The sequence below is a fragment of the Mauremys mutica genome, chromosome 6 (genome assembly GCF_020497125.1).
Source record: "Mauremys mutica isolate MM-2020 ecotype Southern chromosome 6, ASM2049712v1, whole genome shotgun sequence".
NCBI classification, from domain to species: domain Eukaryota; kingdom Metazoa; phylum Chordata; order Testudines; family Geoemydidae; genus Mauremys; species Mauremys mutica.
The window spans coordinates 46,936,840-46,949,720 of NC_059077.1; the positions used below are offsets into that span (position 1 = coordinate 46,936,840).

General features: G+C 40.8%; 1 protein-coding gene across 4 annotated transcripts in view; it reads right to left on the reverse strand.

Moving 5' to 3' along the window:
• TNPO1 (transportin 1) overlaps window positions 1-12,881 on the reverse strand; it is a 172,799-nt gene that overhangs the window by 78,191 nt on the left and 81,727 nt on the right. For all 4 annotated transcript variants that reach the window (XM_045020832.1, XM_045020830.1, XM_045020834.1 and 1 more), the window contains exon 9: window positions 1,570-1,688. In XM_045020832.1, coding sequence (XP_044876767.1) covers window positions 1,570-1,688 — 119 coding nt within the window. The remainder of the gene's footprint in view (window positions 1-1,569; window positions 1,689-12,881) is intronic.

Consider the following 12,881-nt stretch of genomic DNA (forward strand, 5'->3'; position numbering starts at 1 on the left):
CTTATAAAGAGGGCTAACTGCTGAACAAAATGCTGAAGTGCACAACAAAGTGCTGAAGACCCAAATGTTAAAAGTAAATTTGTAGTTAAAAACAAACAACTTTGTATTCACCGTTTACAGCTACTGAATGTATTATCTGAATCAAGCCTACATTTGCATTGCAACTTTAAAAAAGTCAGTATTAACCATCAACACTTTAAGATGCACTCAAAAACATAGAAGTGATGTGAAGACAAGAAAAACAAAAGTACTTCAAAATGCAATGGTTAAACCAATGTTCTTTAGCAGACTGGATAAAAAACTTTTGAGTTAACAGAACTCTTATTTAAAAGATTTTTAAAACAGACCTTAACATTTAAAAAAAGTCAGTTCACATACACATTGCTAGTTTGTTTAGTAATTTAGGAATATAGAGTGGGAAGAAAGTAAAGTAGATGTTTTGGACTTTTTTTTTATTAGTTTCCTAATACTTAGCCAAATGTCTTCTTTAACATAAAATTTCTGTCTACTAAGAATTCTCACATTTAAAGTGCTCATCTATAACGAAAAAGGAAGCCTCACTAATTAGCGTGAGAACAACCCCTCTTCACCTCCCCCCCAAAAAGTGACAGGAAGACAGCTGATGCAATATTTGCAGCCTAGACCAAGCTTCCTTTATATGGAATTTCCAAAATTAAAATAAATAAATAGATAGATTTTTAAAAAGCTTTGGCCAGGCTATACTCCATCAGGATTTGTGCTCTGAAGTCACTTAGGCTTCTAAACCTGTATTTTCAAGAACATCTAACTTTTCGAAAATTTTAGCCCTGTGTGTATAAAAATTTCACAACCACTTTATTAATATATTGGAAGTGTAAATATTTCACTACTAACACTGAAAGAATTTTATTTAAGTGACTAATTTCATTCCACTAGGAAAAAAGTTTAATAAAGTTACAATTTTAGCCCCTGATCATGCAACATTTATGCATATGCTTAACTCTAAGGAAATCAGTGGGTCTCTTCATGTGATTAAATACTGCTGAAGCAATTGCCAGATCAGAACCTTAAATTTCAGTATTTTGTTTTTCGCCTGTGTTTTGTGAGATTCTAATAAGATACTCTACCAACTGTGGCATTTTAAAATTTACAAATGAACTAAGTTATAAATGCTTTTTCTTAAAAACAAAACAAAAAACACTAAAGTTTAAATAAAAATTGTACGTAGCTTTTGCAGAGCCTCAATCTGATTTACATTTTTTTTTTTTTAAAAAACCTCAAGTGTTTTAAAAATCAACACACCCTGTTCTTTGTACAGAGGCATGTCCAATCATGTGGACATTTATTCGCCCAACTACTTCCATCTCTACATACAAAACAGCTTTCAGTACTTGAATTCATCATTTGTAGACTACACAAAAACACAAGCAACTAGAACCACTAGATGATATCTGGAATTTCTCCTAAGCACTTCGTAAACTATTTTACAGGACAGATTTAAGTCAGAATTCAAGAACGAGAGGACTAATTTACAATCCTTAGTTTCTCAATAGAATATGCTTCACTCTGCTTGTTTGAAAGTTAACTTACTTCGTAAGATGTCGACATAGTACATCTTTACAAATTGGCTGCTCAGCCAAAGTCAGCCAAAACTCGCACGCCTCCAAAGCCACGTTTTCATCTTGGTCCTGGGTCCTCTGAAGCATGTACTACACAACACGGAGATAAATCATTACTTTATTCACTTAGGTTCCTTTGGACACTGATAGAATTCTAAGTTAAATTACTACATGTGTTAGTAGTTTACAATTGCAGTCTGCCATTACAAATGATCAAAAAAATTTTTTTATTTTTTTTTTAAAAAGGTGCCTTTTTGGATAGTATATACAGCTGCAACAGACTGCCACTTTGACTGTAGCCTGTACTTAAAATTCTTAAGCCATGTACAGTGTTAAGTCCTTCAGCTGTCAGTCACCTTTCAATGCTTGCTAAACCTGAGGCTTGAGCCAAACATTTCGGAATTTTTAACAGCTCGACCCTCCCCTTTTTGGGTTTGGAGGGGAGAGAAGAGAAATCTCTCCTCCACCAGCAACTGGAAGGTGCAGCTCCACAAATGTATAGATGCAGGTGTTTTCATATTACTTAAAATCCCTACTTCCTTTCATAATCTTAACTAAGAAGCATGAAATACTTTTAAAATAATATGATCAAATCCCATAGTACGTAACAGAGTGAATACAGTGAAGATAAATAGTGAAAATGATAATCTTATTGCCAGCAAGAGCTTCGAAAGACCATGTCTCAAATCAATGAGGGTCCTATAAAGCTTAATACTCCATAATAATTGCTTTAAGCCAAAAGACATCACTTCTTGCATACTGTTCATACCATTGCTATACCACTTGTAATGCAGAAGTGCTATGTTCATTCAAACCTTTCCCTCAAGACTCCTTTAAGTTCTACAATCTTTGCATCCTTTCATGCTGGTCCTTATACGTGAAACCATGTTCCAATTTAGAAAAAACAAGAAAATCCACTTGTTTACCATACCATATACCTGGAATAAGTAAGGCCTTTAAAAAAAAATTCCAATTGCTTCAGTATGCCACAGTCCACCTCCAACACATGAGCAGAAGGGAGTACATCACGAGCGTCCTGCGCATTCCACAGCTACAGAACTTGCCATGGATGTTATGCTCTTTCCACAGAACTGTGCTCCAGAATCTGAGCTTTCATTAAAACAAATCTGTTTTTAGCCCTTCAGTTGCAATGATGATCTTCAAAATGTGAATGCTGAGTAAACCAATGCCATTCTCTGCCTTGGTCTACACACAATTTGAAACTACAGCTCTAAGATGATGTCAACAGTCAGGGATCTGAATACAACTGTAGTTATGTAATTTGAATTTTTTTCCAAAAGAAAAAGGCCTCTGCCGATTTGCCATAGCCAGGTACCTGACATTTTGTTTTGATTCTCCTTGCCACTGTCTCTTGCGCTCCAGTTTTCTCCACAAGTGGGAGTTACTTGGATCACAGTACATGCTCCCTACACTGAGCTAGGTGGCAATTGGTTAAGGAGCCAGAGCTTGAGTCCAGTTTGGAGCCAAGGAAATGAGAAGAATTAGCTGGCCAGAGACATAGCCTAAAGAACATCTCAAGAACTAGGCCCTGGGAAGTGAATTGGACTCTGTGGAGAGCATAACAAAAATCCATCCTCAAAGAGAAAATTACCAATGTTATAATCAACAAGTATTTTAAAAGACAAGACACAGCTGTGCGCCCATGTGCACGCGCTGTAAAGAAATGTGAATGAAGACTATTTCATAGCAATAGAATAAATTGGTGTTGCAGCAGCCATACTGGCCCTACCGTGCTATGAGATAAATGAAGGTATTACACACCACTACTTGCAACTGAGGCCCCCCAAAAAAACTGTTTCACAGAAATAATAGTGTACTCAGAACAAGACTTAGGACTCAAGTCAAGAACTTCTTTGGCAGCCAGACCACAATTACAGAACCCTCAATCTGAAGGGATCATGATGGTCGCATATATTTTATAGCTTTCGGATGCAAATGCAAGTTTGATTTTTATGTTGCTGCTGTCTATCATCAATAAGCACCCTACATAAAGTCATCTCACTGTTCACAATTTTGCAAAGTCACATTTTCTCCTTTGAGCATTGCCCATGTGGATCCACACATTTGGATAAATGTTCTCTAGGGGCACAAGATAGGTATCTACTACTATTTAGTCTGGAGGCACTTTGAAAGTGATTAACTTTGAAATTATCTTCAGTGAGATGGTATGACCTTGTGTTTCAGCAAATATGGTCAGAGAGGAGACAAGAGCACCTGAAAGATACAGTACCATAAAGGTATAGGGCAAGGTCTGAAAGCATCCAAAGAATTCAGCTTCTTCACGTAGCAGCACTTGACGCCAGGAGAGAAGACTGGTACTGTGATGGACTGGGTCGAGGTGGTTTCAGAATTCCACCTAGGGTGGGGTGTGGTTTTCTCTCACACATCCTTCCACATGGACAATGTGAAGGCAGCCAGATCATAAGAGTTTGGAGCTCATTGACTTCTATGCTGAGGTAATGGCCACATGAAAAGTAAAGTAGTGTACTTCACATTCCAAGAGCAATCCCAAGAGAAGCTCCACAGGCTCTAGAAGGAGGGTATCAAAGCCCCACATGGAAGACAGGTCCCTGGCAGCAGGGTGAGTAAAAGTAGGCTGTTGGAGGAATTTTGATGTCACAGGGTATCAGAAGACCAAAGTACAAATGTATTGGAGTGTGACACAGATACTGTGGCAAGATGAACCTTAAGGGAGTTAAATGCTAATGCCATGTGATTCAGGAGCATGATAGTCCAACACCTTCAGTATCAGGACCTCCATTGGGTCAATACTATTCTAGGTTACCCACATGGAGAAGTTTTGTTGTTCTGATATGTACATCTTCCTGGTGGAAGGTTTCCTGCTTTATATAAACATTTTCTGAACTTGTAGGGAACAGTCTACATCAGCGTTGCTCAGTCAGCAAATATCCAAGCAGTAAGGTGCAACAACTGTGGCTCTTGGTACAGTATCTGACAGAGGTTTGAGATTTTATCTCTGTGTTGGCCAGAAGATATATGGAAGGCCTCCTGAACACTTGTAATAGCTCCAACAGCCAAAATTGTCTCAGCCAGTATGGGAGTATCATGATCAACTTCTTGTTCCATCTGATCTTGGATAATATTCTGGGGATCAAGGAAACTGGAGGGAAAGCAAATCGAAGTCATCAAGACCACTGAAGGAGGAAGGTGTCTGGTAGAGATCCATACTTATTGTCCTCTGTGGTGACTAAGTCTACGATGGGAGTCCCACTTCCATGAGTACTGGGTCTAGGATGGACTTCAACAGTGACCATTTGCGGGTGGTTACCACATTTCTGCTCAGGAAGCCTGCTAGGTTATATAGCTGAATCCTGGGAGATGGGGAGCACCAATGGGGTCACCCCATGTTGATGGCACCATTTCCAGAACTTGAAGACTGTGTCAGAAAGAGGATGATCAAGAACTTGGCCAAAAACAATGTCCACCAGGAATTGCACTGTGGAGTTCTGAAAAAATAGGCAGGAACTCTATACAGGCTAGACGGATGAATACACATGAATGTCCCAAATGTGAGGGCCAAGTCATCCTGAGTCCACATGCCCTGCATCTGAGGGTGTCACAGTCAGATCCTAATGTGTCTAACAAGTGTCATCCCCAGGGAAGGGGCTGAGAATTCTGCCCCTCCTCTCAAGTTTACTAGGTCTAGCAACCAAGTGAGCTACTGTAGAATTTGAAGTGGGACTGCGATGCACATGTCTGGATGAGGAACATATGGACCTCAGTCACAGCTGTGAGGTCCAATAATGAGATGTGGCAAGCAACATCTTATACCTGCTCACTGACATATAGCCAAAGAGTCCCAGGTACACATGTACCACCTGTAGGTAGTTTACCGCTAACTGAAGATATCAGAACCCGTCCTCTGGCAGGCAGTCTCTTGTCTATCTAGAATCAAAAATCCTATAAACTATCATCTGTGAGTGTGTGAGAGAGAGAGACAGACACACACACACACACTAAGATTTCAGAATTGTTACTCTGAAGCTTATGTCTGTTGAGTCAGTGTGAAGCATTGGAAACAGCTACAAGCATGGTTGAGAGCTCTTTGTTCAGAATGATCACCAGGTTCAATTACTGGATTTGTGGTCAGTTACCATACAGTTTTCATATTCTCAGTTATTTTGACTTTACGAATTACAGCCATGTGGTGTCGTTATGGTAAGGACATGCCATGCCAAGACTCCTAAACCATTTTAATAGAGCTAACTCAACCAGTAACCTTTGCTCTACAGCTAAACTGCATGCAACAATCTCATTTGGTTGTAAGAGAGCTGCACAGATGGTGGAATACTTGGTCCAACTGCCCCACATATGCTACAGCATGGGCTTTCAGCTACTGGTTTATCACAGTTCACAAGGAAAGGCTCTTTAAGGCCATTTGTCTAGTGCTGGTATCAGCCAGTCATCCAAGTATGGGTAGACAGATGTCCTGTTTCCTTAAATGCACTATCACTACTGCCAGCCAGAATATTTTAGGAGCCATTAAAAGTCCAAAGGGCAGAGCCCTGTATTGGTAATGGTTGGGCCCCACTATGAATTGCGGATACTTTCTGTGGGCTCGGTGAATGGCTGAATATGGGGAAATATATATCCTGAAAACAGAAAGCTGAGAGCCAGTCTTGAGCTTGGAGAAAGAGGCTATGTTAACTGTTGCATGTTGAGGATGGCATGTATTTGTTCAGTCTCATCAGGTCTAGGATAGGACAAAGACCACCCCACTTCCCTTCTTCAGAATGAAGAAATGCCAGAAAAAGCAGCCTCTTCCCCAGTACTCCTGAGGAAGACAAAGCAAAGGAACAAGACCTCCACATTTTGTAATGGGCTCTCTTAAGAAGGGTCCCTGAAGAGGGAGAGGAAAGGGGTAAAGTAGAACTGGATAGGACAGCCCTGGACGACCACTGAACACTCAAATACCTCATGTCAAGGAAAACCACACCCATGGAATGGAAGAAGCAGCTTTCAAAGGTGGCATTCTCAAGACTGAGTTTGATGTGGTTTTTCAAAGTCTTGTCAATTCTCCTGTCATGTCAAAGGAGCAGTGAGTATTGCTGAGGAAGAGGAAGGCTGGCAACACTGTTGCATCTTAGGTGCTTTTTTGGTGTGATACTCCATTTGTCCGGGATGATAAGACTGTGTACAAGGTCTCAGCTGTGGCTGGGGACAGAAAAAGTGTGACTCTCTAGACACCACAAGGTAGCTTTGGAGTCCATCAGTGAGTGTAAAGCAGTCTGTCCACTTACTTAACAGGAAAAGTCCTCAATTGTGGTCTGCAACTCTCAGAATACCCAATACTTGGAGCACAATGTTCTACACATTATGGCCTCTGCGGTGACAGATTTGGTCATGGTTTCAGGTGTCCATTGCCCACCAATCGGCCTCTCTTTATTATATCCTTATGCGCCTCTCTGCTTTCATGAGGAAGGTCATCACCCTGACCCATGTTAGAAAGGCAAACTCAGCCAACATGGCCTGGCAATAAGTCACGTACAGCTGTACAGAAACTGAGAAGTACAACTGCCTTCTAAATAGAGGCATCTGGGGTCTGTTGTCTTTTGGGCCACTTCTGTTTTATCTAAATTTTTCTTCAATGGCCAATATGACTAAGGAGCCTGGGTTGGACTAAGTGCAGAAGTACTCAAACCCCAAAAGGAGGTAACTCGCAACTATTCACGACTCATGTCACAATTGGTATTAATAGAGACTGGCATCTGCTACAGGGCTTTAGCTGGGTCTAGCAGTCCCTTGTTAATGGGGAGGATGATCCTGGCTAGACTAGAAGCTGACAGGATGTTGAACAGTTTATGGGATGTCTGAGATGACAATGCTCGATTTCCAGAGTCTCGACGATCCACATCAGGAGCTCCTGGAACACTTAACATTGTCTGCTGCCAGTACCTATGCAAAGGATATAGCTTCATGGGGCAATGACTAGGAAAGATTGTTAGGCTGCAAGAAAGGATGTTGATGTTGCTCAGCCCCTGAATCATCTACTTGATAGTCTGGTGTGGCTGGTCTGGCCAGGAATGTCACTGGGGACGAAGCCCTCTCTCTTCCTTGAAGACCACCTGCTTCTTGATGTTTATGAAGGCAGACCCTAATATCCTTAAGAAGGCCCTGGGCAGCATACTGTATAGTACAGATGACTCAGGTTGTTGTCTGGACCAATACCAGTCTTGATGGGCCAATATGAGTTGGTAGGAGAACCCCATGGGGCCTCAGTGGCACTGATCAGACCTCAAATAAGCATCTCTGCTTGATAACAGGGAGAAAGTACACCATGACCTACGATGTGTAGACTTCCTCTTGGGGGCCTCATCAACATATATGGCATTTTCAGTACAGTAGACGTTCGTCAGTAACAACATATCAGTACTCTTCTGCTATGCTGCTCCTAAGCAGCTGTTATGGGGGGTACCATCTGACCAAAGGCAGCCTGCTTTTTCTGATAAAAACTGCTCTACAGCCAAAATGCTTCTGAAATAAATGTAGTCTAACTTGACTAATTCTGGGTCACTGAGAACAAAAATGATGCTTAAAATTGTTGATTGGCTCTAGTTTTTCTGTTTAGCCAAAGTGAGCAGAGATGCCTCGTACTTGTGTGAACAATGCAGATAACTTCTGCTATGTTTGTGGTGAAGTGACTTTTGCATCACAAAAGCGCAATATAACCACTATGGTTAAGAAAGCCTATCACCTTTATTTTGGCTGCAAAACTGGAGATCAGGACAAGAGGTGGGCCCCACACATATGCTGCAACACTTGTGCAACAAATCTTCGCCAGTGGTTGAACAGGAAAAGGAAATCTATGCCTTTTGCAGTGCCAATGATTTGGAGAGAGCCAACAGATCATACCAGCAATTGTTACTTCTGCATGGTGCCTCCAGTTGGGAAAGGTGTGTCAAAGAAGAAAAAGTGGACTGTGCATTATCCAAACATTCCATCAGCTATACACCCAGTACCCCACGGAGAAGGACTGCCGGTTCCTGATGCACCAGAATCATTCTCACTTGAGTCAGACGAGGAAGAGGATGAAACTTCTGGTCCTGAACCATCAAATGTCACAGGACCCACATTTTCTCCCATCCTCCTCCTCTGAACCACACCTCATAACACAAGGTGAACTGAATGACCTTGTCAGGGATTTGGAACTACCCAAGAGTAAGGCAGAGCTGTTGGGCTCCAGACTACAGCAGTGGAATCTCCTGGCAGGTGATGGTAGGGTTTCCATGTTCCGTGACCATCAAAAGGATCTCGTCCCATTCTTCTTCATGGAAGGTGATCTTGTAGCCTGCAACAACATCGATGGTGTGATGGCAGCCCTCAACGTCGTTCACGATCCAGATGAGTGGAGACTGTTCTTCGATGAATCAATGACGAGTCTTAATGCTGTTTTACTGCATAATGGCAATGTTTTGCCATCAATTCCAGCTGGTCATGCAGTCCATATGAAGGAAACCTATGACAACATGAAACAACTTTTGAGGTGCATAAACTATGACCAACATCAGTGGCAGCTTTGTGGCAATTTGAAGGTTGTTGCTCTCTTGCTTGGTATGCAGACTGGATACACAAAGTACTGCTGTTTTCTCTGCGAATGGGATAGTCGTGCAAGAGATTCCCACTACATCAAGAAAGATTGGCCACTCCGACAGTCATTGGAGCCTGGGAGGAAAAGTGTTCAGCATCCACCACTTGTTGAATCAAGGAAGATTTTGTTACCACCCTTACACATCAAGCTGAGTCTGATGAAGAACTTTGTCAAGGCCACTGACAAAACACAAGCAGCTTTCAAGTACCTCCGTGGAAAATTTCCAAGGTTAAGTGAAGCTAAGATAAAGGAAGGTGTCTTTGTTGGTCCTCAGATTCGTGAACTTCTTCGAGATGATGCATTTGACCATGCACTGCGTGGCAAGGAAAAGACGGCATGGAAAGCCTTCCAGTTAGAGGCAATAAATTTTCTCGGAAACAACAAGGCAGATAACTACAGGTTGTTGGTGGAAAACCTCCTCAAGGCATACAAAAGCCTTGGTTGCAACATGTCACTAAAGATACATTTTTTGCACTCTCATCTAGATTTTTTTCCACCGAACTGCGGAGCAGTGAGCGACAAGCACGGCAAGCGATTTCACCAGGACATTGCAACAATGGAGAAACGCTATCAGGGCAAATGGAGCCCATCAATGCTTGCAGACGATCGCTGGACAGTGACAAGAGATGCTCCATTTAATTAATACAAGAGACAAGCCAAGAAGCGCCGAGTAGACACTGAATAGGACTAAACTATGTACATAATAGTTTTTTGCCTTTTGTTTCATAATAAATTTTATTTATATAACCCTTTTGCTGATTTTTAAAGTGTTACATAAACAGGACAGGTGAAATATTATCATGTAAAGCAACCATAAACACATGAAAAGACCTAGGTTTACAATTTATGATTAAAACTCTACTATCTACACAATATACATAGACAAAATGTAAAAACTTACATAACTTAGAAACAGTAGCCAATCAGTTGTTTTAAATTGTCATATTTGAATTCAGCACATCAAAATACATAATAAATAGCACATTTTATCTCTGAAGCAGATGACTTCTCAAAAATTGTAGACCAGTGTAATATATACTGTAGCTGTTTTATGTAGCTATCTATAATTGTAACAATGTGATGTATGTTTATTATTGCTACAGTATTACATTAGTATACCATACATTTTAAACATGTGCTCCATTTTGCATTTGTAGCCTACCACCATATTGTATCAAGAAAGCAGTATTTATTGACTTAATGTTATCAAAATAAAACTTATTTTTATGTTTAAGAACAAATATCAACCATGACAACACAACCTCTTGCTCTTACTTGTAAACATTTTTTGAACTCAGACTTAACTAATACTTTGTACGCACTGTAAGTCGTCCTGGATAAGGGCATCTACTAAGCAAATAAACAACAACCTAAAGTATTACAATTCCACATCAAAAAGCATATTCTATTTACAGAGTATCAACTTCTAAATTAAGAATGAATAAAACAGGCTCATTTTGTGTAAAAGAATTCTGTTAATTTGCTCTGCTTCTCAGTCACAATTTTGTTTTGAAGATGGGATTCAACCATCCCAGAGAGATCTGTAGACCCTTCCTCTGAAAAGTGCTGATGTGTTCAAAGCCTTCAACAGCCTGGAGTTTGACAGAGGTGGAACTTCATCAAAATCATCCTCACTCTTGATTACAATATGTTTAGACAACACAAGCTCGTTTCTCAGGCCTTGCAGAAGCTGCAGCATTCAGCAAATCCTCATTCGCAGCCACAGCAGCTATCAAGTCCTCTTTTTTCCCATGTTGATTGGAAGCGCAACATCATTCAGGGGTCTTCAAACTCTTCAATATCTTCAATGTGCACACCTTCCACTGGCACAACAAATTTGCCTTTCCTGAAACAGCTGGAAATTTGTTAGCTTTACATCTTGCCATGCCTCAGCAACACGAACTGTAAATTTACAGTTTTCAGGACTGTCTGAATATCTGCACTGGGGTCCACATCAAGAGCAACAATAACCACACGAGCTATATATGTTTAATCAAAAGATGTAGTGTTGGGGTAAGAATTTGAGCTGAATGTTTGAGAGAACCAATAGGGTTTGTGAAGCAAGTATCCAGAAAGAGGCAGATCTTACAGCTTTGCACATGAAGTGGACAATCCCACCTTTTTTAGTCAGTTGATGAAAACCTGTCATCCAGGCATTTGCTGAACTGATAACTGAGGGGTAGTTTACTGAAATCTTTCGGAAAGCATGTGGGTTGTTTTGACTTCCTGATCATGAACAGCAGGCGTTTGTCACTACCATCTATGTTGGCACAGATATGCAGTTATCCTGTCCTTTGAAGCTCTCTCTCCTTCTAGCGTTTCAATTTTTTCCTACTTGTCTTGTCGCAGAGCCCTCTCAGGTAACGTCCTGTTTTGTCAGCATTGTAGATATCAGCCAGAGAAAAATTTTCAAGAATGGGAGGACTTTTTCACACTGCCACTGCTCAGCTGTTGGTCTGTCTGCTGACTGTTTTTTTTCTTTTTTCTTTTTTTTTTTTTTGCCAGGCTCTTTTCTGTAAGAGACATTTAAGAGTTTCTTCCATCTGGTAAACCAATTGTCACTTGCCTTAAAATCATTCAATCCAAGTGAAGCAGCAAGCTGAAGGGTTTTTTCCTCGATTGTGGGTCCAGTAAGCAGTGCTCCCTGTGCCCTCTTCTCCTTGAGCCACATAAAGAGAGCCTGGTCAACATCAGGGGCTTTTCCTTCAGACCCGTGCTTACATCAGCTATTCGACTGTCCATCTTCGTACTTAGCCAAAACCTTCCACATTCTGCAAACAACTGATTTGAGTAACTCCCGCTTGACTGGGAGTTGGTTTTGAGTAGTCCCTGAAATTTGATAGTCTGGGATAATCTGTACTTTTTCTTTCAGTGAGACTTCTTGGCATTTTGTCTGTTTTTGCCACACGCACAAAAAAATGATGCTAAGAGGAGGTTGTGATGTCACAATGTCACAAAATGACGCGTTTCAGAGTAGCAGCCGTGTTAGTCTATATCCGCAAAAAGAACAGGAGTACTTGTGGCACCTTAGAGACTAAGACATTTATTTGAGCATTAGCTTTCGTGAGCTACAGCCCACTTCATCAGACGCATAGAATGGAACATATAGTAAGAAATATATATACACAGAGAACATGAAAAGGTGGAAGTAGCCATACCAACTGTAAGAGGCTAATTAATTAAGATGAGGTATTATCAGCAGGAGAAAAAAAAACTTTTGTAGTGATAATCAAGATGGCCCATTTTAGACAGCTGACAAGGTGTGAGGATACTTAACGTGGGGAAACAGATTTAATGTGTGTAATGACCCAGCCATTCCCAGTCTCTACTCAGACCCAAGTTAATGGTATCTAGTTTGCATATTAATTCAAGCTCAGCAGTTTCTCGTCAGAGTCTGTTTCTGAAGCTTTTCTATTGCAAAATTGTGATCTTTAAGTCTGTTACTGAGTGACCAGAGAGGTTTAAGTGTTCTCCTACTGGTTTTTGAATGTTATGATTCTGGATGTCAGATTTGTGTCCATTTATTCTTTTGCATAGAGACTGTTTGGTTTGGCCAATGTACATGGCAGAGGGGCATTGCTGGCACGATAGCATATATCACATTTGTAGATGTGCAGGTGAACGAGCTCCTAACAGTGTGGCTAATGTGATTA